This window comes from Ursus americanus, chromosome 29 (assembly GCF_024610735.1).
Source record: "Ursus americanus isolate L20-20 chromosome 29, mUrsAme1.1.p, whole genome shotgun sequence".
Classification (NCBI taxonomy): Eukaryota; Metazoa; Chordata; class Mammalia; order Carnivora; family Ursidae; genus Ursus; species Ursus americanus.
In genome coordinates this window covers 33234210-33261227 of record NC_142155.1, presented here as the reverse complement: position 1 = coordinate 33261227, position 27018 = coordinate 33234210, and the positions used below count along the sequence as shown (strand labels likewise).

At 46.3% G+C, this 27018-nt stretch overlaps 2 protein-coding genes across 6 annotated transcripts in view; one reads left to right on the top strand and one right to left on the bottom strand.

Annotated features, from left to right (window-relative positions):
* UBR2 (ubiquitin protein ligase E3 component n-recognin 2) overlaps positions 1–4908 on the top strand; it is a 115495-nt gene extending 110587 nt beyond the window's left edge. For all 5 annotated transcript variants that reach the window (XM_045800666.2, XM_045800672.2, XM_045800658.2 and 2 more), the window contains 2 exons: positions 1006–1107; positions 2726–4908. In XM_045800666.2, coding sequence (XP_045656622.1) covers positions 1006–1107; positions 2726–2867 — 244 coding nt within the window. In that variant the 3' untranslated portion in view covers positions 2868–4908. The remainder of the gene's footprint in view (positions 1–1005; positions 1108–2725) is intronic.
* Positions 4909–7215: 2307 nt separating this feature from the next.
* Positions 7216–26256, bottom strand: PRPH2 (peripherin 2). The gene is made up of 3 exons (XM_045800679.2): positions 24556–26256; positions 12045–12291; positions 7216–8989 (listed from the first exon to the last, which is right to left on the bottom strand). Exons 1-3 carry the CDS (start codon positions 25134–25136, stop codon positions 8777–8779), a joined length of 1041 nt encoding a protein of 346 aa, XP_045656635.1. The 5' UTR covers positions 25137–26256; the 3' UTR covers positions 7216–8776.
* Positions 26257–27018: the final 762 nt, after the last annotated feature.

Here is a 27018-nt window from a genome sequence, read left to right as displayed (position 1 = left end):
AGAACACTCCGGGCAGGGAACAGCAGTTGTAAAATTGCTGGGGAATGTGCCTGCTGTGTTCAAGAAACAGCAGTGAGGCTCGTGTCACTGGAGTGGTGTGCACAAGGAGGGGAGTCCTGGGGCGTGCTATGTCCTGTTATGCGCTGAGTGAGATAGAGCTAAGTTCAGGGTTTGAAGGAGAGAAGTGACATGAGTTTGAGCTCCCCTGAGGCATAAATCAGGTTTGTATCTTAGGTACCTTATTCCCCTGGTGCCTGACAATTTCTTGTATATGACAGGTTCTCAATAAATGTTGAATTGAGCCGAATTATTAATACCCGAAAAAGGTCAGGCAAATCTCTCAAAGGGATGGGAGACACATTTTTAAATAGCCCGTAGGGGAAATTAAAAAGCAGTTTTTCTTGTCTCACATATTTCAAAATCCTTTTAGTCATGTACAGTGTTGCTTTGTGTTTCAAATCAACCTAATTCAGAACGTTTTTGTACATTTTTTTAAATGAACAATTTCTTCACAATAGTGGTTAAAATATCAGTAGCTATTTTATGTTTAGAAATTAACTATCAGGGTGCCTGGGTGGGTCAGATGGTTAAGCTTCTGCCTTTGGTTCAGGTCATGATCTCTAGTTGTGGGATCGAGCCCCAGCAGGCTTCCCTCTGAGCAGGGAGCCCGATGCGGGGCTGGATCCCAGGACCCTGGGATCATGACCTGAGCCGAAGGCAGATGCTTAACAACTGAGCCACCCAGGCGCCTGGAGCCATTGATGGCTAATCCAAAATGTTCCTCTCCCTCGCTATATTGATTTACAGTGCAATCATTATTGGTTACAATGCAGTCATTTTAGTTATTTTTTAAATTTGGGCAGATGTATTGATAACTTTGATGTGTCTCTGCTATAAATTCTGTTTCTTCTAACACTGTCGTTTATTTTTATAGACTTCAGTCCATTAGAAACTGAATCTAAGCAGCAGTTACTAATCTATAATGTATAAATGGTCTCTCTACAGAGTGCGGGAATGTCAGGTGCTGTTTTTAGCTGGCAAAACCAAAGGCTGTTTTTATTCTCCTCCTTACCTTGATGACTATGGGGAGACCGACCAGGGACTCAGGTAAGGGCCTATCCTGGGGAGGGGGGCTGGGTTGGCTGACCCTGGGTCTCCAGAGCCTTCAATACACAGTAAATGTGATCAGCCTCAGGCCCTACCTGCTAACAGCCTGGGAGCATAGAGCTTCTGTTCTGGCAGAGATGGATTCTTCCAAGAAGGGCACCCTGGCTTCCTCATTGGGCATTCTCTTTCCCAGCCCTCAGAATGTCATGAGTGGGGGCACCTGGGTTGCTCAGTTGATTAAGCATCTGACCTCGGCTCAGGTCATGATCTCAGGGTCCTAGAATCAAGCCCCACTCAGCGGGGAGTCTGCTTGTCCCTCTGCCCCTCAGCCTGTTTGTACTCTCTCTGTCTCCCTCTCTCTCTCCTCTCTCAAATAAATAAAATATTTTTTTTTAAATGTCATAAGGGCCATCAGGACAGATAAGGGAAAAGAACTGGATAGAGTGCATTTTTTTTTCCATTTACCACTCCAGAGAACCATTGAAATTGCCACGTGGCATCCACAGCATCAGAACACTGCAGGGATAGCCTGTTGTGATCTGTGTTGCTTTGTATGAGGAGACCCAGTGTTGTTCAGATGATGTAAAAGAGCAAATCTTAATTGATAAGAGATGTGCTTGGGGCGCCTGGCTGGCTCAGTCAATGGAGCATGCAACGCTTGATCTCAGGATCGTCAGTTCAAGCCCCACGTTGTGTGTGGAGCCTACTTTACAAAAAGAGAGAAATGTGCTTATCTTATTAACTTAAGAGTCTGGGACAAAGATTTAGAACATATAGAGCAATACAACAGTATTTGAGGCTTAATCACTTCTACTCTGGTTGCTTCCATTACATCAAGAGAAAATGCTAACAGCAGTTCCCTCAAGCACTGTTAACTTCTTTTAGACAATCTCTGCCCAAAGGAGGTGAAAGTCTTAACCTAGATAGAACCATCCAGCCTTGGGGAGCAGAAAATGAAGATCTGGAAACCAAGGCAAGACAAATAGGGGGCGGCCCAAGAACTCGGCTGCAAGGTTACAGACATATGCCACCTGGTAATGGTTCTCCCATTGCCGTGAGGAATGTGGGCTCTTAGGAGGAAGAGCCCTGGTTAGAGGGTAAGAGGACTGATGTGCTCTGAATCAAGAGCAAAGGCCACCAGCGTCAACTCACCAAAACCTTTTCTTTGGTTAAATTAGACCCAGAAGTTATTCACATTTGGCTGCTTTGCTTCTACTTTGTGGCTGAAAGAGCCCTCTGGAGAACATTTTTATCCCCTTCCATCCTCTCCCTTGCCTCCTCCCTTTCTTATATTTTACCAACAAAGTGAACAATGAATGGGTAGTTTTAGCCTCTCCACCCGGACCCTCCTGCTCAACCCTACCCTCTCTTCCCTCACCCCAGTCTGAATAAGTGTAGCTTGTGTACGTTTTCCTCTTCTTTGCAGCATTTACTCCTTTCAGCTGCTCCTAGCCAGCCTTCAGAGCTAATGTGTTAATAGCCACAGTCTCGTGCCAAACAGGAATTTTGCAGAGGATCTTAAACCAGTAACTTGTAACTGTTCCCAAATCAGGAAAGGTTGGGGTATAATAGATGAATAAACAGAATACATCCTCAGTGACATGCGTCTTCCTTCTAGACGGGGAAATCCTTTACATTTGTGCAAAGAGCGATTTAAGAAGATTCAGAAGCTTTGGCACCAGCACAGTATCACGGAGGAAATTGGACATGCACAGGAAGCAAATCAGACACTGGTTGGCATTGACTGGCAACATTTATAATTACTTCACTACCAAAAATACAAACTTGGATTTTTGTAACCCAGTTGGCTTTTCAAGAAAGAGAATAGGAAATCAATTCTACTGAATTTGGAAATAAATTCTCCTATTTAAGCTTTTGTTCCCAGTTTTGTTTTCATAGTTTCTGGCTTCAGGGACTGATGAAAATCATCTTCCATTGGTGGATTTTCTTGCACCGTTTGCTGTGCCCCTCAGACGTAACTGCTTGAGTTTTAGGATCCAGCAAGGAGCTTCTCTTCCCAGGCTGAGCACAGCCCCTTTGTGGGCATCTGACTGTGACCGTTCCCAGTAGTCTGAGCCATGTTACGTTACTGATCACAAGGAACTCCAGGCCTGAAGCTGATTCGACAGCAGCAGGAAACAGTCTCTGTGGTCTGTCAGGGTCACACTTCCTGGTCCCTTTCAGTGACTCTCAACACTGGGACTGGGTCGCTATCCCCTCTGCTGGCAGGACCCTACCTCTAAGAGCAAAGCAGTGGATTTTGAAAGCGGCTATCCCTTGTCTCCATTGGCTCTGAGCGGGTTGGGGCACGTGCAGGAGGAGCCTGTGGGATGAAGGGGAGAGCCTGGTTGCTTCGCATGCTGGGTGGTTTTCAGGGCTACAGAAGTTGGATTTTTATTTTTTTATTTTTATTTTATTTTAAATTTTTTTGCAAGGCTTTTGGCTTTGAGAGAAAAAACTCATTTTAAAGGGCTTTTTGAAAACTTAGAGTATCCTAATTTTTCAGACAGTATATTCCCGTTTCTAAGGCTAAACTGAGAGATTGTATGCATCTAGAATCAAACACTAGCAGAAAATATGAGAACTCAGTGTTTTGAGGTTCCCCTACCCCTTCCCGCATTTCCTGGACTAGATGAATTGCTGTTTACCTGCTGGCTCACTTAGTACCTTCCTGGGACAGCCTGTGTGCCCAGGCTTTTTATTATTTTTAAACATTACTCTTCTTACTAAGAGGTGCCTTCCTAGAATGATAGCCGCTTAGTAAAATAGCTTTTAACTGTTACATACCACACAGCCACTCTCGTTTGATATATGTGTGCTGAGAGCTTGAATACACAGAGAGTGATTGCACATTTAGTGGAGGAATAAATTCTGAGCCTCTCTAAGGTGGGGCTAAGGGACAAGTGAATATTAAGAGGCTCTTGGAATTTTTTTGGCCAATGCAAGTAACCTTTTCAGTTTAAATGCCTCTAAAAGTTCTGTTCCACTCAGCTTTGCATACATTGCAATAAACCCAGGAGGAAGGTCAGAAATTTCTAAAATAAGTGAGCTAAAATAAGTGGGAATGCAGAAGCCACATTCATTGCTGCTTCTCCAAAGTAGTGTGTAACAGGATCCCTCCTCTGGAACTGGCTCACCAGCTGAGAGGAGGACCAACAGGAAGAAAATACAAATTAGAACTCAGCATTCTACCCCCTTTTCTGGCCTTTCTTCCATTTGTAAGATCTGGGGCTGTGGATGGCATAATGATTTTAATGTTTATTTTGGCCTTTGTCACATCCCCATTCCTTTAGCTTTTAAGCCCAGCTTCTTTTGGCTTTTCTCCATACGTTCACCACGCTTAAATTTAAAATAGGACCAGGTTTCGCCCTCTGTAAATGGATTATAAACATTTCCACCAAATCATAGCAATACTCTGGCTTTCAGGAATGACTTCATAGAAGTCCATTGTTAGCAGAGGGTGTCCCTGGATTTCATTCTCTGAAAATGTCAGGGAGTCTGAGAGAAGAGGAACTTACATGAAATAGCAACACACGTACCCCTTTATCTTCTAGTGTGTGCATCATTAAGCTAATTGTCTTCCCTACCTAATGAATCATCTTAGTTTTTATGATTTGTTCCGCATGTATTATGTTCATTGTAGAAATGTTTATATAACATGCTTTCCATATCAGGGAAAATCATATCTGTTTAATAAATTGGCTATAACTTTAATATCTGTGGACAACTTGTAAAATTTGGAATGTATCATATGTAAAAAGTTTAAAGATATCCAAATAAATGCTTTAGGTGTTGACATTACTTTGGATCTGCCTACATTTTCTTTGTTTTGTTTCCCACATTTAAATGCCATGGAAATGTTCCCCATGTCACCTTGCTACAAGTAAAGTGGCACATCTGTCTTAGCTTGAAAATTAAGATGCTTATGTTATTAGTGTCAATTATGGCCACTAGCCAAACCATCTTGACCTTCCCAGAGATAGCTGGATCATCATTTCGGCTGATTAAGCTTCATATTCATTGGCTATGACAGCTCGTGACCTTTCTGAACCATTTTGGACTTCAAATCACTGGGGAAACAGAGCACTCAAAAGTCTCTCCCAGCAACAAGATCTGTCTTCAGGTTTATACTCTTCTTCTCTTTCTTCCCTGGTAATCTCCAAGTCCTTGTTCTTACACACTCCCCAGACACACTCGGCTAATGAGAGACAAGTGTAGGAAGGAAACTAAATCCTTTATTTGCAGGAGAGTTATTGCCTACAAGAGCTTTGCTCTGTTTTTCAAAATCGTCTTAAAATGGAAGGTATAAACTTAGAAAGCAAGGTTCACGTGCACTTTCCCTGTCTCTTGGCCTTTCATGCTGCTCCCAGCTTACTCCCTTCCCTGGCCCTAATGTTAGCATTAGGCCCTCTGACTCATTAAGCCCTCTGACCCTTTGCTTGCTCTGTCCTTGTTTTTTTAAGTCAAGATTATTAAGGTTTATTTTACACATAGTAAAATTCACCCTAATTTTTAGTGGACAGTTTTATTCATTTTAACAAATGCATACAGTTGTTTACAACCACTACAATCAAATAGAACAGTTCTCCTCATGAAGCTCCCTCAAGTCCCTTTATGGTCACCTTCTTTCCCCATCTGACCCCAGGCAACCACTAATCTTTCCCTTTGTTTTGCCTCTTCCAGAATGTTATATAAATATATATCACATGTAGCCTTTTGAGCCTGGCTTCTCTCACTAAGAAGACTAAAGCATTGGAGAATCATCCGTGTTCCTTTTGGTTGCCGAGCCACGTTCCATTGTGCAGATGTTTATGCAGTTACCAGGTGTGAAGGATGACATTTGGGTGGTTTTTGGTGATACGAAAAAAGTGAAAACATTAATGTTTTTGTGTGGATGTATGTTTCCATTCCCCTTGGGTAAATAGCTAGGAGTTGCCCCTTTATCTTAACTGACTGTGTACCATCTTTGCCCAACATTCTCTAACTTTGCTGTTTATACTCATCCTCTGTTTGGGAGGACAAAGCATACCATAAGGATTTAAGGACTGATGTTTCCTCCCTTCAAGCCAGTTTCCTGTCCACTGAGGACCAGGAAGGCATCCGCTCTCCCTGACTTACATACTGTCCCCACCCCCCGCCCCTGCCACATTCCTATTCCTAACACACAGTGCTGCTGTTCGGCTGCACTGTCCTCAGGAGCCATGTTCTTATCCAGTAGTAGGTCAGAGGCCCTAATTGTCTTGGCCCCCGTCCCTCCACCTCCAGCTCCTGGCTAAGCTGCAAACCTGCTGCCCTAGCATTACAGATGCCCGGACAAGGAGGGGCAGGGGAGCGTGCAGAGCAAGCACTTAATCTTATTAACCTGTATTGAGGTTACTTGGGGTTTATTTACTGGTGGCTCAGTCCTGGGCTTGAAAGTGTTGCAAGAGACTATGGGTTCTTAAACTGAAGCCACAGATTCTAGGATACTTGCCTTCCTAAATGTTCAAAACCAAACAGCTAGTACCTACTTCACTATGGGGTGGGTAAGTGTTTTAAAAGTGTAAAAGCCCTAAAGTGCTGCCTTTACCTCTCATCCTATCAGGGCTGGGCCTGCCAAACTTGAAAACCTGGCTGAGTCCCTTGGGAGAAATGAATTTACACTGGTCCCAGGAAAGACTGAGGTTAGACATAAGGAGGTCCTGGTACAGTCTTGCCGGCAGCTACCCGAGAAGACCAGAGAAACGCAGCTCGCCCTAAGGCCGCTCTGAACCAACCAGGGATATTCACTGTAGAGTCAGTTCACCCTTGGTCGTCCCAGCAGCTCTCCGATTTATATCTGCCCTATAACCTGGCCCAGAAAGACTCATAGTTCCTTGTTTGGGAAAATAGGTTTTGACCAGAGCAGGAAAAAAGATGGTTTGGAATTTTTGCTTGAATCACTAAACTACGATTCCACATACTAAAATATTAAATGAATTCAGCTGTGGTCTAAACTAGCAAATGTTTAGATTATTTGGATAACCTTATAATCACCGTTCTTACAGACAGGAGATGGTAAGAGGGAGAGAAGTAACACCCACCTTGTTGAAACATAGCTACCCTGATCAGTAACTATGCTTCCTTTTAGGGTCAGTTTGGTTTTGTTAACAAATACTAGCTGGAGTTGGGGATGCTGTCCTATACTGTCAAATAGGCTAAGATAGGCATTTAACACAAGCAGTTTTCACACCATATAATTTTTAATGTCTATCATGCAGCTGTTAACAGCATAGTTACACGTGGGCCTAGAGCAGCACTTTCACGATGTTTCTCAGCACTCCTGAGGGGGGAGAGTTCCAGGACCCTCGTCAGAGGTGGCTGACTCCCTCAGCATTTTCAATGTGGACCATTCTTTGGTCTCAAGGAGACTCAGAAGTCTAATTAAATTAAACCTGGGACCAAAATCTGACAGTGTCCCAATATCTTTGATCTGATCCTGTGCCCGGGAGAATTAGAGCCCCAGAACATGCCCCAGGCAGCACCAAAAGTCTTTATTTTCTCCCCACTAAATGCCATTAGAACAGTAATGAAGTCATTCTCTTCTTCCCCTAAAAGCTTCCTTTTTTCTCTTAGAGAAGTTGAAATTTCTCTCTCCATCACTAGCTCAGGAAGATGGACTGTCTCAAGGAATCTTCTTCAACACAGAGGCATTCCAGAAATACCGTTTTGCAGGATGGGTATCTAGGGAAAGAAACAGGAAGAAGCTCCCAGAGGATGCTTTGCCGTCCCCTGTAGACCATTCGTGTTGTCCATGGAGGCTGTCATGGCCACCTGTGTGGGTGTTCCTGGGCCCTCCAAGAGGTGAGGCCTAGTCTCCAAAGCATGGCCTCTTATCTCATTGTGGCTCCTCTTCCAGTAAAGGGCAGCCACCTAACCCAGTGCTTCCACAGACAAGCCAGGAGATCAGCTGGCACTTGAGGGGGTGGGATATTGCTGGAAATGCCAACAACCTGACTTCCTCAGCCCATGGCTCACTCCAGACTAAGTGAGGGCATGGGAATGTGACACAAAAGTAGCCTTTAACTACGTTTTTGGTGAGGAAAATAATCCCATCTTTAAGTTATTTTGCCCCATGATTGAAGAATTCCTCTTGTGAAGCCCTCAGTGCTTTGGAGAGTGCATTACTCTTAGAAAAGTATAATGTCCCCCTCCTTCCACAATTACACAAATAAAATGGCTGACCTGTCAATCTTGGCATTAAAAAAAAAAAAATGACAACATGGCCAGTACATTTTTTAGATTCCTGTGTTTATGCACCAAGTGATGCTTTGGATATAGAATGAAGCAACTTGGAGCTTGTAATGGCAGACTCTTAAAAGAGAAGCTGTCCTCAAGTGTGGCTGGTAGCTTCAGGGTGGTACTGAATTCCTGTGCTGTGAAGAGTGATCCGCTGAGAGGCCCCCCGAGTCCACCATGAGGACATACCCAAAAGTAGTGGGCCTGACTAGGGGCTCATTCATTTTTAAGTCAGTCATTCAACAAATGTTTGCCAAATGCTTTTAGGGATCCTAAACTTTAAATCCCACCATCAAGAAGAGTCTCTGTAAGATGGCCGTCCTTGGGAGATTCAGATTGGATGAGGGGGGTATCCGTTTTCTTGGAGTCTGCTACTTCTCAGCGTTCAGGAGGGGAGGGGGCCCCGGGGCCATCAGCCAGCCTCTGGGGCCTGGCCTGCGTCTGCACCCTCAGCTTCCACCTGGTTACTCTTGCCCAACTTTTTCAGGCTCTCCAAAAAGGCCTTCCATGTCTCTGACACGCTCTTTTCCAGAAGCCAGCCCTCACTCTCACACTCAGGGTCTTCAGGGTTGGACACACCTTCCAGTGCTGTGTGTAGATAGCGCAGGCCAATCGTGATGGTCACCTGGTGGGGAGAAGAGACTTAGAGAAGGTCTGGGAGAAGGGGGTGGGGCCTGGAGCTATTAGGAAACCGTGCAAGCCACCAGCCTCCTCATCCCCAGGGCCCTTCAAGTGTGGCAGGATCTATTGAGTGTGGGTTGGTGAGGGCCTGCCCACCAGCCTGGCCTGGTGCTCAAGATAGCTGCCTCTTCTCCAGCCTCATCTCCAGCCCCATTCTCCTCTCTGGCCACCCTGGGCTTCTTAGGGTCCAATCCACGCTTTCTCCCCTCTGGTCTTTACCATTTGCTGTTTGCCTAAAACATTGTTCTTCTCCACATTCACCTGTTAATCCAGCTTCAGCCCTCAGTGAGTGGCCCTGCTACTCATTCTCCCTCTTCCTCTCAGGTCTCACCCGTTCTGGGGCATTAGTCCTAGGCTCCTCCTCCTCATGCCCCCACCCCACTCCTAGCACAGTGCTTGGCACCTATTGGGTGTTGGGTAACTATTTGCTAGACAGAATTAAAGTCACCCCCTTCTCAGCACACAGTATTGTTGTATGTGGTTTCCTCTACTTCTGTTGTTTTGATTAGTGTGGGGATGAGTGGGTGATTTATTTGGATTTGTTCACTAGCAGTCACTGCAGCAGGCTATGGTGCCAAAATGCCTGGGTTCAAACCCCAGTCCTGGCGCTTAGCCAGCCATGTGACTAAGAAACCTCAGTTTACTCACCTGGTTTACAAATTTTCAGATGGAGTTTCTCCTGCCTCACGTGCATGCTGTGACATGTCAGTAAGTGTAGAGCGCGGTACGTGGTGTGCAGTAAGGATGAATAGATGTGTCAGCTGTAATTGGTTATTAGTGTGGTAAGTACTGTTTTCACTGTTCTATTGTATTGTGTTACCCACTTGTTCCTACACATTCCTGGTTTACTCTCTGTTACACTTCAGGTGGTGAAGTCTGCTAATAGAGAATGTCCACCCCCTGATTCATGTCGTTCATTCAATCTCCCAGCCCCTAGAACAGCACCCCCGTCATGGTAGGGCCTCAGTAAACATCTACTGAATCAGTGTTCAAGGAGCAATTTATCATTGCAGTAGTTGATGACATTAGTAACTAGTGGTTTTAGGTTTTCGTTATTGTCATTGTCTGTTGAAAGTTTAATAAAATACTGTTATGGTGGGAAAACTCACCTCCTCCAGGAAGTCCTCCTGGTGTGCATGCTCCTACTCTGATCCCCTCCTGCTTTCCTGAAGGAGGCTTACTGCTGCATTATGAATTTTGCACTTGGTAATGGTTTTCCCTTTGGTTCATGAGTAGATATCACCTCCTAACTGGATTATGAGGCCCAGGAGGGCAAGGCTCAGGCCAGAGTCCTAGCGTTAGTTCAGCCACCCTCGTGCCCATTACAGAGCTCTGCTGACCAAAGACCTCAACTAAAAGTCAAGGGCATTTACTACTCCCTGTTTCTAGTGAGCTGGTCCTCATCTCATACAGTCACTGGCTTCCTGGAAAGGTGAGCAAACTGAGAGGCAACCAGTGGAACCCCGTTTTCCCACTGACTTCTGTTATCCTTTCAGCCCTCTTTTCATGGGTTTTCAGGGGACATGACCTTCTGACCTTCTAGCAGTAAGCTTCTTGCCTGTCTCTACCCACTCATTCCCAAGACTATGCCTCAAGGACTCAATGACCAATAAAATGTCATTCATTTGCGTCAACATTAAAAGAAGCCCTCCCTCCCCATCCAGCCCACCCCCCGCCAGTCTGTACAGTACCTCTAGTGTGATGTGGTGAGTTAGAAGTAGTCATCTCAGCTGAGGGCACAGCTACGTATGAACTTCCATAGCACTAAGAGAGCAACTTACTTAAAGGAAAATTTCAGTGAATCTCTCTAATGGACAAACTTTCCCCACCTAATGTTTCTGGCTTTGTACTTCTGAATTTTGGGGTCTGGATTTTCTGCTGTCAGCTCAAAGCAGGAGCCCCTGAGTCACCCTCTGTACCACCTTGGTTTACCACTCACTGACACGTCCTCTTGTTCAGCACCCAGGACAGCGCCTAGCACACCTTAGGTGTTTAAGAACGAACTCTTCCAATAAATGAATGAATGGCTACAATCCCAAACTCTGTACAGAGAGGAATTAAGCCTTACAACCCACAAATGATTAGAATAACAGGTAGATTGCTGCCAGAGTTTCCAGAGAAGCACAAATCCAAATAGCTCCCATTTCCTGAACACAATGTATGTATTATCTCCTTTTGCCCCCCAGGAGTCCCAAAGCTAAGTGCTGTCGGCCCCCTATAACAGAAAGGTTAAGTAACTTTCCAAGACCTCAGACTGAAAAAACGAAGACACAGGATGAACCTCTAAAACATGCAAAGTGAAGGAAGCCAGACAGGAAATGCCATGTATTTTATAAATTTTTTATGATGGCATTTATATAAAATGTCCAGAATAGGTAAATGACAAGGACAGAGCACAGATTAACGGTTGCCAGAGGCTGGGGGGGGGGGGGGGAAGAGGTGGGGAGTATGCTCCTTGGTGGGTATGAGCTTCTCTTTGGGAGTGATGGAAATCTTTTAGACCTAAATAGAGGTAGTGGTTACACAACATTGTGAATGTACTAACTGCCACTGAATTGCTCACTTTAAATGGTTAATTTTATGTTCTGTGAATTTCACCTACAATAACTTTTTTTTTTTTAAGATTGTATTTATTTGACAGAGATAGAGACAGCCAGCGAGAGAGGGAACACAAGCAGGGGGAGTGGGAGAGGAAGAAGCAGGCTCATAGCGGAAGAGCCTGATGTGGGACTCGATCCCGTAACGCCGGGATCATGCCCTGAGCCGAAGGCAGACGCTTAACCGCTGTGCCACCCAGGCGCCCCTACAATAACTATTTTTTGAGTGATAGGAAAGAAACAAAAAGTAGTGGAGCTGCTGGGATTCAAACTTAGGCCTGCCTGAGGCTGAGGGCTGGTTCCGAGGAGAGAGACAAGCACTCCAGGCCAGGCCCCACCCATTCAATCCAAAAAGGGCAGGTGACTCCGTCTTCCCTCTCCCCCACGTGACCCAAAGCCTACCTCGAAGAGCCAGACGAGGAGCGCGACAGCGCCCGTGGAGTTCATGAGGCTGCTGTAGTAGCTCAGCAGGGCGGCTCTGCAGCCGCTCACCCACAGGTTGAGCTCCTCTGTCTGGTGGTCATAGCTGTAGTGCGCCGAATTGTTGGTGAGCTGGTACTGAATGCAGGGCCGTGGTGAGCTGGGGTTGCAGCAGCTGAAGGGAACACCATCCACCAGGTATCTCCCATCCACATTGCTCTTGATGCGACTAGAGGAGAAAGATGGCTTGAGAGGGGCTTCTTGGATTTCTCACCAGGGGCCAGTTCCCCCCCCCATCCCCTGCTTCTGAAAAGCTATAATATTCATTCATCCATTTGTTCATTCATTCATTCATTCTCGATAAATATTTGCTGTGCGCCTACTATGTGCTGGCCACTGTTCTAGGAGCTGAAGATGGAGAAATGACCCTAGAGAACCAATGTCCCTGCCTTCCTAAAGCTTATGTCCTGGAGGGTTGAGACAGATGATAAACCAAGAAGCCAGTCAATAAGGAATACAGAACTGCATCCAACCACACTGTGTACTACCAGGCCCTGGCAAGCAGTGATTATTCGGAACCATGTCAGGCTGGTGGGAAGAGGAGCAGGACAGGTGGTGACTGGGACAAGACTGTCTAGCATTCATGGCCAACAGCCTTTAGCTAAACCTCAGCCCCCTCTCCAACCTTTTGTATCCCAATAACAAGTCACTAAGGACAAGTCCCCCTCTGGCCAGATCTGTTCTGTTCAGGAGATGTTTCCAGAAGTCCTGCTATGGCCCAAGGCCTGTGTGGGGGCAGGGAATGAGACTGGAAACAGTTACAGTCCTTGCCCTCAGCTTGTTTGCTGTCCACAGTGAACTGTGCCCCTAGCCAGGTGGGATCTCCTTACTCACCTGAAGGATGCAGCACACATTCCTTTTGCATTTCCATATTTGGTTAGGGCACAACATACATTCATGTGGGTTGAGAATTCAGAAGGGGCAGACATCTTTACAGTGAAAGCTCTCCCCATCTTCATCAGGCATCTGGGTGTGTCCTATCTGACCTGAGTGAGGTTACCCAGGTGTCTTTATGTGCCAGAGTTCATCAAGCTTCACCCGTAAGATTGTGCACCTGAGTGTATACATGTTATCTTGAGTAAAAAGTTCAAGTTGAACATGAACATTGCATGACATAATAGCAGCATACTTTTACAACATAAAAATAGAAAACCTGTAATTATGTAAAATAGAAATTGTAATTCGACTTCTGGGTACTCAAAGAAAATGAAATCATAAACTCAAGGGGCACCTGCTGGCTCAGTCAGTGGAGCATGTGACTCTTGATCTCGGGGTTGTGAGTTCAGGCGCCACATTGGGTGTAGAGATTACTTAAAAATAAAATATTGAAAGAAGAAAACATTAAGTTGAAAAGATATATGTGTCCCTGTGTTCATTACAGCATTATTTATAAAAGCCAAGACATGGGAACAACTTAAGTGCCCATTGATGGGTGAATGGATAATGAAACTTTGATATACACACACAATGGTATATTATTCAGCTATAAAAAAAGAAATCTTTAAAATCTTTAAAAGAAATCTATAAAAAAGAAAATCTTGCCATTTGCAACAACATGGATGGACCTTGAGAACATTGTGCTAAATGAAATAATAAAGACAAATACCATTTGATCTCACTTATATGTGGAATCTAAAAACAAAACAAGCCAAAAAAACAAGTTTATAGATACAGAGAAAATTTCGTGGTTACCAGAGTCTTGTGTGGGAGGTGGGTAAAATGGATGAAGGTGACCAAAGTACAAGCTTCCCGTTATAAATAAATAAGTCCCGGGGGCGCCTGGGTAGCGCAGTCGTTAAGCGTCTGCCTTCGGCTCAGGGCATGATCCCAGCGTTCCGGGATCGAGTCCCACATCGGGCTCCTCCGCTATGAGCCTGCTTCTTCCTCTCCCACTCCCCCTGCTTGTGTTCCCTCTCTCTCTGCCTGTCTCTGTCAAATAAATAAATAAAATCTTTAAAATAAATAAATAAGTCCCGGGGATGTAAGATACAGCAGGGCAACTATAGTTAATAATCTGTATTGCCTATTTGAAAGCTGCCAAGAGAGTAACTCTTAAAGTTTCTTATCACAAGAAAAACATTCTGTAATTGTGTATGATGATGGATGCTAACTAGATTTATTGTGGTGATCATTTTGCATGTTATCCAAACAGCAAATCATATGTCGTATCCTGAAACTAATATAATGTTGCATGTCAACTATACCTCAAAAATAAGTAAAGAAATGAAAGCGAGAGAGAGAGAAAAAAGGAAAGGAAAGAGAGAGAGGGAGAGAGGAAGAGAAAGAAATTGTTTTCAAGGGGCGCCTGGGTGGCTCAGTCAGTTAAGCATCTGCGTTTAGCTCAGGTCATAATCTCAGGTCCTGGGATTGAGCCCCACGTGCTGCTCCCTGCTCAACAGGGAGTCTGCTTTTCCCCCTCCCTCTGCCCTTCCCCCCACTTGTGCTCTCTCTCTTTCTCACGTTCTTTCAAATAAACAAAATCTTTTTAAAAAACATTTTAAAAAAAGAAATTGTTTTGGGGCGCCTGGGTAGTGCAGTGGTTAAGCATCTGCCTTTGGCTCAGGGCGTGATCCCAGCGTTCTGGGATCAAGCCCCACATCAGGCTCTTCCGCTGGGAGCCTGCTTCTTCCTCTCCCACTCCCCTGCTTGTGTTCCCTCTCTCGCTGGCTGTCTCTATCTCTGTCAAATAAATAAATAAAATCTTTAAAAAATTGTTTTCAACAATGTTCATTGAAATGATAATTTCAATGTTTAGCTTCTAAATGTCCATGTTTAGTCTCCCTCTCATTCTTGTCCGTTGACCTCCAGGTCCCCCCAACTGTAGCCAATTGTCTGTCCTTCTAAAAAGGCTTCATACATGACAAGCAAACACAGATTCTGCAAATATTCTTATTCTTCCGTTTTTTACCCAATGGAAATGTACTGTCTTGAACCTTTCTTTTTTCCCTTAGCAACACCTTAGAGATTTTTTATGTCTACTAGTGGAGAGTGTTCTCCAGGTTTTTAATGAGCTGCATGGTATCACCATTGTGCAGATGGTCCATGGGTACTAGTCAGTTCCCTACTGCTGGATATTGAGGATTTTCCCAGTCTCCTGTCAATATTTGGATATTGTGAATATATCTACGGGGTCAGTTCCTAGAGGAGGTATCCCTGCATCAAAGGGTGGGTCCATCTGTGATTGCCCTAGATCCCTGCCATATTTCTCCCTGGAGTTTGTACAATCACATCCCCAATAGACATGCATGAGACAACCTACCGTTTATGGCCATACCCACACAGGTCTGATTTTTTACCTTTGTCACCCTGATAGATGGCAAATAGTATCTCAAGGTTATTTTAATTACCACTTTCCTCATTATGAATGAAGTTGAGTATCTTCTGATATGTTGAAGGGTCATTTGTGTTTCCTTTACTGTGAACCGTCTGTTGATCAGTATGATTAAGACTTTAGGAAGGTTCTGCACAATGTGGCCTCCTTGGTTCCAGAACAATCATCGCCTGGGTTATGGTGACCATATTTCCACACGCTTTATAGTCCCTGACCTCTACTTCCTGGGCAGGACCCTTGCCCAGAGAATGGGTGGCCCTGGGTACACAGGGGACCCAGGAAAATGATAAGAGCGGGACCACCTGAATTTACTCCCAGTTCATTCCTCTGGACAATTGCTTTCGCCTCTCCAGTTCTCAGCTTCCTTATCTGTAAAATGGAGCTGACATGAGGATAATATGAAGGGATGCATGTTAAAAGTCTTACAAGAGTGTCTGGTATGTAATAAGGGCACAATAAGCGTGGACTCATGGCCACGCCTGGGTGTGTTGATGGAACAAGAGCCTTCACATGTGCTCTGTGTGCTCTCAGGAAACAGCTGTGACAATGGAACAGACCACTCAACACCACTGGGCAAGAGTCACTCGTGAGCAGGTGGCGGGGTTTCTGCCAACCAGGAAGAAGAGACTATGAGAATCTTCTGCGAGGACAGCAACCATGTCTGTGAGAGCAGAGCTCACCGCTGGCCTGAGGCAAGCCCTATTAGACATTTGTCACTGACTGAAATGGTTGCTACTGCAGTTCTTGCTTGAGCCCAATTGAGTGCACCAAGAGCACAGTGGGAGCAGAAACCACTCTGCTCTCCCCCTGCAGCCCCAGCTCAGCATCTGGTAGTGGGACCCTGGGTAGTCCAAGGTGGGAGGACTGAAGCAGAAAGACCATCAGTTTGGGAGTCCTGTCCCCCACTTGAGCTTGCACAACTGAGCAGACAGTAGTCTCCCACCCCCAGTCTCCTTGAGGCTGGGGGTCTCTGAGCTCAAATGCTGTTTGTCCCTCTTCCCTACCTGCAGGCTGTCCCTTGAGCCTGCTCCCACCAGCACAACATCCCACCTGGGCCATTCCCAATGTTCCCATGGGAAGAGTGGGTATAATAGAGTGAGCCAGCCTTTGAGTCCCAAATCAGCATTTCTGATCTGTGGAACTTCATCCTCTGGACCTGTGTGAGGTGGGGTTTACCCTCTTGGGAGCTGTGGGGGAGCTTTAAATGAGGCAAGGTGTGAAATACACTTGACACAGGCCCTCAAAGAATGCCCACCTATGGCCACCTGGGCAGGACCTTGCAATCCACGAGATTGTTCTACAGAGGAAGAAGTGGTGCCCCAGCCTCACCCAAAGCCAAAGAGGAAGTGGAAGACCAGCCCCCAGTAATCTCCCATTCCTTCCCCCAGAGATTCTTCAGAGTCTCTCAGGTTCTTCCTGTCTGTTGGCTCTTCTGCTTAAGTTTCCTGGGAAAGCATGATCTCCTCCTTTGTTCCCTGTCCCAGAAGCCCTTTCCTGTCCACTGTTCTCACTCCTGATGCACTCTCCAGGTGTATTAAGCTGGGGTAAAGCCTACGGACCTGCCTCGTACATACTACATGTGTATCTGAAGTGAAGGCCAGGCCTGCAGTCATGTGAGCTGAGGCCAGTAAAGGCTCTGAGCTACCCTCACTCTGCACACTGGCCTTCTGGGGAGCCCTTAACTTCCCACCTCACCTAACTCACTCCCCCAAATGGATAAGTCACCTTGCTAGCCTTGTTAAGGCAAAGCTATGTCTCGCCCCTCAGACTGGGACTCCCAGGGTCAGGACTGTGTCTCTCCCCCTCAGATAGGGGCTCCCTGAGGGGAGAGCTCTGTCTCCCCCTCACACTGGGGTCCCTGGTGCAGCACTGTGTCTCCCCTCACCACCTGCAGTACTTTAGTCCATAACTACTCAAAAAAGAAACCTTCAAGGGAATACTAATACTGTACTGCTGTACACCAACTGCTCTATGTGTCTTATTCCATTTACTTTCTCCCGCACCCCTGTCATGTCATTTGTCAGATGAGAAAACTGAGTCTGACAGAGGTCAAGTGAATTGCCAAGGTTCCACAAGTATCACTCAGCTAGCATTCCAGCTGGGGACTGACTCATTATCAGTTATACTCCTGCCTTCCTCACTCCCCCTACTGTTTATTTCCATATGGCTTTCCTCGATGATTTATTGATTTACCTCCTAAATTATGTTGGTTTTTCCAGGAAAATTCTGACATGATGATTTTCCCAAGTCATATATGACTTGGCTATGGGAGAGTATTCTAGAAAACAGTCTTTTCTTAAGACCCTTACAAGCCCTGGTGAGCCCTGAGCAGAGCAAGATTTGTAACCTGGGAAATACTCTGATATAAATAGCCAGCTCACCACCTAAGGAGCTCTCCTCGCCTGGCTTTGTCTTAAGAGGGTGAGTGGGGTTCTTAATCTGTGGTTGGAACCAGGGCAAGCACGAAGTAAACAAGGTGATGCTTCTAGAGGAGAAGGAGGGCTACTTCCAGAGGTGTAGAACCCCAACAGATCCCAGACTGGGGGCCCGGGGAAGTTCCAGCCTCCATCAAGCCAGTCCTGCCTCCCCATTGCTGTCCTGGGCCTTGTCCTCAGCAAGCCCCAGTCTGAGAGGGAGAAACCACACAGCCCTCAGGAAGCCGCAGTCTGAGCAGGGAGATATAGTCCTGCCCTCAGAAAGCCCCACTCTGAGGGGGAGACACAGCAAGGAACCCCAGTCTGAGGAGAGAGTCAGTCCTGCCCTTGGGGAGCTCTAGCCAAGGTCTAGTCATCTTGAGATGTCTGTAATTGTTCAGAAAGAGTGAACAGAAGCCTGTAGCCTGTGGATTCCCTGAGTAGGATGGGAAGGTGAGAGAGCTTGGTGCCCACTTCTCCTTCACACTGAGGGTTCCAGGCCAAGCCCTCCTGGCTGACAGTTCCTGGTGCCAAGGCCTCTCACCCCAAGACACTAAAACTCTGCTCATCCTGAGAGCAGGGGGAAGCTTTAAAGGAATTGTTATAAACTAGCCGAAGACTTCGTCCCTCCTCACGCGATGTATTAAGATCCACAGGACACCCTAAGAAGTGTTCTTGCTAAAACCAAACCTGAATCCAAGCACACCTCAGCCCTAACTGATGGGGAAATGCAGGCGACAGAAGAACAAGTTAGATGACACAACTTGGCTGCAATTGCCAAATTGAGAATGTGAGGAATTCTTCAGGACAAATAGCCCGGTTCCTTCAATACACACGTGGCATGACAGTAACTGTTGTAGAGTAAAAGAGGCAAAAGTGATCAAAGAACCAAATGCAAAGTGTGGGCTTGGTTCAGATCCTGATTTGAACGAACCAACCGTAAAAGATAGCTTGAGACAATCATAGAAAGTTGAACAGACTAGATATTCGATGGTCTTGTTGCTGCTTTAGTTGGGCATGATTACTCTTGTGCTTAGGTCAAACAAAAACAAAACGGCAAAAAACAAACCCTCTGTACCTGTTAGAAATGCCTCCTAAAGTATTTACAGGTGAAAGGAAATGACGCCCAGGATTTGCTTTGAGATACTCAGAGGGGATAATGTGTGTTTGGGAGAGTGGTATAGATGAAACAAGAAAGTGAAGATGTGTGTATTTGTTGAAGCTAGGAGAGGTGTACATGGAAAGTCATGATCTCTATTTTTCTTGAATGCTTGAAATTTTCCATGATGAAAGTTGAAAAATGCAATAAAATAAAAGAAGCCTGGCTGAGAACTACAAATCTGTGTCCCGATAATGCTCTGAAGATGCAGTCGCTGAGGGAGGCATCTGCTCGCTGAGGACTCTGCTCCTCCCTCGGAGACCTCCCCCGGTAATAAGGGGGCATGTCTCCCCACCCCCAGGAGCACCAGGCCAGAGCCAGTGAGAAGGTAAACACACAGGGTAGAGCAGAGCCCAGCCTCGCCGGCCGCAGGCCGCAGGGAGCCTCTGCGGCGTCTCTGGTTTCTGCGCGGCCGCCTCACGATTACCCGAGACCCAGGCACAGAAGAACTGGAATTCAGTCTTAATGCACAGAAGTTTCTCAAGCTAGGTCATCTCCGCCCACACCTTCCACTGTCGCTCTGGAGGAGGACGACATGGAGGACAAGAAGACCGAGAAAGACCGGATGGGAGAGGACGGTGTGGCCTGGATGACGCAAAGCTTCAGTCAGTCAGCAGAGCACACGTTGCTGTAACACGGAAGCTATACGAGGCGACCAACATCGCTGGCGAGCAGCACAGTCGAGCGGAAGGGGAGAACTACAACCTGGCGCTCCGTACAACGGGAGTTTATTTGTCCATAAAAAGGAAGGATGTTCCAACAAATGTGGCAACATGGTTGAACTTGGAAAACATTATGCTAAAGTCAAAGGAGCCAGGCCCCAAACGGACCAATATTATATGATTTCATTCAAATGAGATGTGTAGAAGAGGGAGGAATATAGAGACAGAGAGGAAGCTAGTGGTTCCTTAGAGCCAGACCATGGGAGCCTAGGGAATGAAAGCCAGAGGGCACGGGGTGTCCCTGCCATGTGGTGAATATGTTCTAAGATGGGCCGTGGTATTGACTGGTAGCACGACTCTGTGAACATACCAAATCCATTGAACACTCCTCTTTCGGTGGGCGAGGTGTAAGGAATGTGAAATCATCTCAGTAAGCCTGGTTCTTAAAAAATGGCTCCTGCTTCTTGCTGTGAGATCCAACCTGAGATCCCTCATATATAAAATAGAGATAACAACACCTAAAAGAATTATAAACCCGCCAGGGAGGGGTTTTGTGCCGAATAAATGTGGGACCTGGCAACATAGTGATGGGGCAGACTGGGGTTGGGATGTGGCCAGCGGGCTATTTGCCTAGGACAGCTGCGGTGGCGCGGGTGGGGAGATTCTAAACTCATGAAAAGTCTGGGGTGGGGCGCCTGGTTGGCTCAGTCAGGTAGGCATCTGCCTTCGGCTCAGGTCATGATCCCAGAGTCCTGGGATCAAGCCCCACACTGAGCTCCCTGCTTAGCGGGGAGTCTGTTTCTCCCTCTCCCTCTGCGCTTCTCCCCTGCTTATTCTCTCTCTCTCTCTCACTGTCTCTCTCAAGTGTATAAAAAAAAAAAATCTTTTAAAAAAATCTTCAATTGATATTGTTTAAGCCAGGAGCCTTCAGGAAACAGTCCTTGATCTTAAAGATCCCCCAAAGAAATCTCCAAACACCCTTCACGAGCCACCCCTCCATGTTACCAGGACTACAAGCTCTGTGCTCAGTTTCCTGCAGGACCACTGGAGGAGGGGCATAGCTGGGGAGGTCCCAGGGAGTCCTGTGTGCAGGACTCCAGCTCCACCTCTCAGGAGCCACACTGGAAGTGTTTTCTGTAGCCCAGTCCAGCGATGTACATATGGAATGGAGAGAGAGGCTCCAGGGGCAGAGCCTGCAGAAAGGACCAGAAGCCATGGCCACTAGACACTGCCGCCACCCAGGACCAACGTCACTGAGGAGTTCAGTGCATTTTCTGTAGACTTCCCACCCTCCGACCAGCTCACTGCTCCTGGGATCGCCTCCCAGAGTCAGGGTCAAGGAGGAGACTGACGCCCACCCCAGGCTTTTTATTGGCTCCTCTGAATTTGGTGGGAAGAGGAAAAAGAGAAAAGGGTGAAGAAATCTTTAAAAAAAAAAAATCTTGCTGTAAGGGGTGCCTCAGTGGCTCAGTCAGTTAAGCATCTGCCTTCGGCTCAAGTCATGAAGTCAGTGTCCTGGGATTGAATCCTGCATCGGGCTCCCTGCTCAGCGGGAAACCTGCTTCTCCCTCTCCAACTCCCCCTGCTTGTGCTCGCGCTCTCTCTGTGTGTCAAATAAATAAACAAAATCTTTTTTAAAAACTCTTGGTGGAGGATAATGCTGCTCCCTGGTCCTGGCTTCCTGCCAGGCCCCACCCCCAACTCTCTCTACTTCTGCTGCCTAGTGATCCTTGCCCTGAGGCTGCCTCTGAGAAAAGCCAGAGAAACGTAAATGCTTACCACTTCTCAGGGCTTGGCCTCTCAAAAAAATAAATACACTTTAGATTGTTCAGAGAAGGATTTTCGGTGGCCAGCTTGGTCAGGAAAACTTAATAATCCTCCTAAGTAAAGCGGTCAAGATAAGAAAAAAAATTTGAGGATCTGGAAAGGGAGGAAGTGCCACCCCATGGCCCAGGAGCCTTCCCTCGCTCACAGGTGCTGTCCACTGGTTATCAATGTGAGAAATTGTGGAAAGCAGTGACGTGGTCCTCTCTCTGTGAAGGTGACCCTACCAGGCTGTGCCCTTAGCAGCACAGGAGTATGACTATCGTGGGAGATTCAGGAGAGGAGAAAGGCATTTCAGTTCTACCATTGTGTCTTTTTTTTTTTTTAATAATGATTTTTTATTATATTATGTTAGTCACCATACAGTACATCCCCGGTTTTCGATGTAAGGCTCGATGTACCATTGTGTCTTAAGACTAGCTTTGTGGAAAGTTACAGCCAATAAATACTTTTCCACCTGGAAAGAGAGTGATAGAGACAAAGAGAGAAGCAAAAGCCTCAAAGAAGCCTACTCTAAGGTTACCAATAGAAGCAAATAAGAACAGCCTAAATGCCTGCCTCGGTGTGTCCATTCAGTGAGTGTAATATGATGAACCAGTAAACATGATCATTTTACACAAATACTGCGTGATATCACTTACATGTAAAATCTAAAACACCAAACACAGGGGCACCTGGGTGGCTCAGTTGGTTAAGCATCTGCCTTCGGCTCAGGTCATGATCTCAGGGTCCTGGGATCCAGCCCCAAGTTGGGCTCCCTGCTCAGTGGGGAGCCTGCTTCTCCCTCTCCCTCTGCCTCCTCCCCACTGCTCATGTTCTGTCTGTCCCTCTCTCACAAATAAATAAATAAATCTTTAAAATAAAATAAAAAACCAAACACATAGAAACAGAGACTAGACAGGGGGTTGCTGGGGGCAGAGAGAGGGAAGGGAAGATGTTGGTCAAAGCAGACAGACTTCCAGTGATAAGTTCTGGGGACCCCTGTACAGCATGGTGGATGTAATTAACAGTACTGTATTATATCCTTGAAACCTGCTCAGAGAGTCCATCTTCAATGTTCCCAGCACAAAAAAGCGATGGTCATTATGTGCCATGATGCTGCTGTTAGCTAAAGGGACAGTAGTCATTGCTTTGCAGTGCGTAAGTGTATGAATAAACGTGTTCCACACCTTAAATGTACACTGTGTTATTTGTCAATTATATTTAAACAATGTTGGGAGGGAACGATTATTTTGAACATCACGCAATACTGTATTATCAAATTACAAAATGGGGCGTTCGCTTGTATTTATATCATGGTTACACAATTGACTATGTAAATGTTAACAAGACTAAATCAAAATGGGGGAAAATTAAAGCCATTCCTCGGTTGTGGGTGAGAATCTGGCTTGAATTCTTTTTCCTGTTTTTGTTTTTTTCTTAATGTTGTCACCGTATTTTTTTGTGTAACTGAGAAACTTTTTTTACATCAGTGGAGTTAGGATAGTTTCACTCCAGTGAGTTAGTATGAAACGGGGAGGTGGTTTGGATCAAGCTTACTGTTTACCTGAAAATTTAGATATGCCAACCATTGGGAGTAGAACAACCTGGAGAATTTCTCTGCTCTGGGACAAAAGGAGATTTGGGGATTACAGAGAGGCTTTGTAAGTCTCTCCAACGACTAACTCTGTGCAGAAGGCAATCAAGGGAAATGACAGGAAAAAGTGAAAGTCCTTTCTTGTTTGCTCACAAAGGCTGTTTCCGCTTCTCCCCCTCTCCCACTCCCATCCCCAGGAATTCTGCTTGTCCCTCCTGCGGCACCTTGTGTAAGTCCTACCACCTTGTGCTGTCCCTGTAAGACCTGTCACCTAGAAAGGGCAAAGCGGTTTACAAGCCTCTCCTTGACTGGGGATTTATAGCAGTAATCCCCACCCACAGAGAAAATAGAAGCCCAAGCAGTGACCTTCAGTCTGACTTCCCTTCCCCCTGAGCTGCAGCTAAGCTAGCCCATCTGGGCTTCAGCCGTGCCCTGCTGCCAGTGTGCCCTGTACCCTGCGTGCAAGTCCCCCTGGACTCTCCAGCCTTACCCAGGACAACACTGGATGAACACCTGACCCCTTGCTTCAGCCAGGGAGTGGGCTGAATGGGACAGAAAGAAGAGGACAGGATGAGCCATGGGCTCAGGGCAGGCTGCCCTTTCCCTGGAAAACGACTTGAGACCCATAATGGTGGGTCTCTTGGGGAGAGCAGCGTGCCGGAGTCAGCCGCTGTCACCTCCAGCTCTGGCTCACCAGTACCTCCCTACACTGCAGCTCAGGGTTTTATTTTTATACACACCACAAATACTTTAGAAATGTCACGGTGTCATACTGTCGTGATTCAAGAAGTAAACACCAGCAGGTATTTAATGGGCACCTGCTGTATGCCAGGCTCTAGACGGAGCTAGGAGGTGACCCCCAAGATTATCTATTCCGGTGCCTTCATTTAAAAGATGGGCGACCAAAGGACCAGAGTGGCAAGTGACTTACCCAAGGTCACAAGCTAATTTACAACACAGCCAAAACTATAGCCTAGACCTCCTGACTGCCCTGTCCTCTGCTCTTTCCACCACACCCAAGGACAAACACCTTGAGATGCTCCAAGTCAGAAGGCTGGAAAACAGGAGAACTAACCAGGAAATTTAAGCTCCTGGGACTGAATGCATACATTTTGAGTGAGTAGGACAAAGAGCCAAATAACATCTCCGTATTTGTGACCTGCGAATGCCCCATCCCTACCGTATGAAGCAGACACACATTCCTGGCTGGGTCTTCCTCCCTGGAGACTTCTATCCAAACAACTTCTATAACTTGACACCTTCCTCCCAGACATTCCTTAGCCAGACATGAGGTGGCGCATATGATATCGCCATCTTTATAGGTCAAAAGTGTTAGCATATTGGCAATTTCATATGGGCCAACTGAATCCAGCCTCACACGTACAGTACCAAGTTATGCACACAGTGCACCCCCATGGGCCTCCGAGTCCCCGTCTAGCTCTGACCCCAGGACCGGAGACCACTCACTCTTTGACTTCTTTGGAGGAAAAGTCCAGGTAGCGATTGCTGATCCACTGAATCTCAAACCAATCTCGAAAGCCATTGTTGCCACAGCATTTGAACTCAATCTGCAGCATGTCGATGGTCTTCTTCATGAAACACCTGCCAGGGGTGTCTGTGTCTCGGTAGTACTTCATGCCGTTCTTGAGCCCGTGGGCCAGGGTGCTCTCCAGTGAGCCCCGCATGAGGAAGCAGCAGAGGGTCACCAGCAAGAGGGCGATGTTGAAGAGGACACAGACAGCCAGGTATGGCTTCAGCCAGGGCTTCCACCTGGCGTACTTGGTAGGGTCCAGGGCGTCATAGCAGATCTTGCCAGCCAGAGAGTTGAAGACACAAGACAGCACCCCCATCCCTATCAAGGAGTTGGGCACAAAATGGCTCTCTGAATTATTCATCACATCGCTCCTCTTCCGCAGTTCGATCTTAAGGAAGAGCCCTAGGCTGAAGATGATGATGCCGGCCAACACAGAGAGCCAGTTCATGAGCCAGAGCCCCTGGGCCAATTTCACCCGCTTCTTCTGGTCAAATTTGACCTTCAGCAGCGCCATGCTTGCCGAGTGCAGTCCAGGCAGCTTCCCACCGCGCAGCTCCCACTCCTGACCTTCGTGAGCCCGGGGGCTGAAAACTCAGGGCCTTGGGAAGGGAGCGGATGGCCCACGCTGCAGGGAGCTGCCCTGGGAGCTGCCCATGTTGAGCCCCTTAGCCTGGGACCCCCCGTTAACTTAGTCGTGGTAACGGGCCGCAGAGGCGCAGCTCATGAAGGGGCCGGGTCTCCGAGATGATCCTGCAGCTTCCTTCCCAGCCAAGCAGGGAGAGCCTGAACGCTGCAGATTAAAAGTGGGGACCACAAGACATCTCGCTAATCTCTTTAGCCAGGTTCATCCCATTAGATAAAGCTGTGCCAGTTTCAGAACATGGCCAAGAGGAGCCTAAACAGACACACTGCAGCAGAGAGCTCAGGGTTCAGCTCGAGGAATCTAGAACAAGATCGAGACCAGCCAGAGAAATGGGCTCTCCCTGAGCTCTGGCTCAGATCACGTGGCTCCCCAGAGGCCCATTTCCAGGCCAAACTCCTTCAAATTTAAAACTCCCCATGGGACAAAAGATATTATTATCCAAGTTGAAAAAGAAATGACAGATTGTGGGAAAACATTTACAACAAGTTTTTTTAAAAAAACTTTTTTAAAGCTCCTACAATTCCACATTCAAAAGAGCAACAATTGACTGGAAAAACAGGTAAAAGATAGGAACAGGTGATTTATAATAGGCAAACTTGGAAAGTTCCAGTCTGGAAAAGATGTTCAGTCCGAGTAGAACACAGGGAAATGTAATTAAGATAATAATAAAAGACTAAATTTGATCCATCAGATTGAACATCTGTCAAAATTTTGTCACCAAAAGTATAAACAAAGATGGAGATGTACACTCTTGATGAGTCTGTAAATTTCTTATGTTTTTAATTAGCAGATTTTATTTCTTAAAGCACTTCTAGATTTACAAAAAAAAGAAAAAAGGGGGGGGATACCTGGGTGGCTCAGTTGGTTAAGCATCGTCTGCCTTCAGCTCGGGTCATGATCCCAGAGTCCTGGGATCGAGTCCCACATCAGGCTCCTTGCTCGGCGGGAAGCCTACTTCTCCCTCTGCCTGCTGCTCCTCCTGCTTGTGCTCTCTCTCTCTGACAAATAAATAAATATATTTTTTAAAAAATACTTTAAAAGATTGAAAGTACAGGGAGTTCTGATCTACTCCTTTCCCAGAACCAGTTTTTCCTGTAATCACCATCTTGCATCTGTGTCGTGCATTTGCTATAACTGATGAACAAATATTGGTATTATTATCATCATCATCGTTATTATTAATTAAAGCCCGTCGTTTACTTTAGGGCTCACTTGTGCATTCTGTGGGCTCCGCCAGATGCATAATGTCATGCATCCACACTTACCAGATCATACAGAACCCTACAGGATAATTTCACTGCTCTTAACAATCCCTATATTCCACCTATTCTTTCCTCCTTCCCTCCCTGCCCAACCCCAGGCAACCAGACTCCACGGTGGTACCTTTTCCACTACAATTGGAATCACAGTCTTTTCAGACTGGTTTATTTCCCTTAGCAATATGCACTTGGTATTTCTCCACGTCTTTTTGTGACTTGATAGCTCATTCCTATTTATTGCTAAATAATACTCCATTAATATGGATGTATCATGGTTTATTTATCAGTTCACCTATGAAGGGGCATCCTGGTTGCTTCCAATTTTTGGCAATTATAAATAAAGCTGCTATAAACACTTGTATGCAAGTTTTTGTGTGGACATAAGTGTTAAGCTTATTTGGGTAAATATCTAGAAGTTGGGTCACATGGTAAGACTATGTATAGCTTTGCGAGAAACTGCCAAAATAGCCTCCACAGTGCCTGTACCGGGGTGC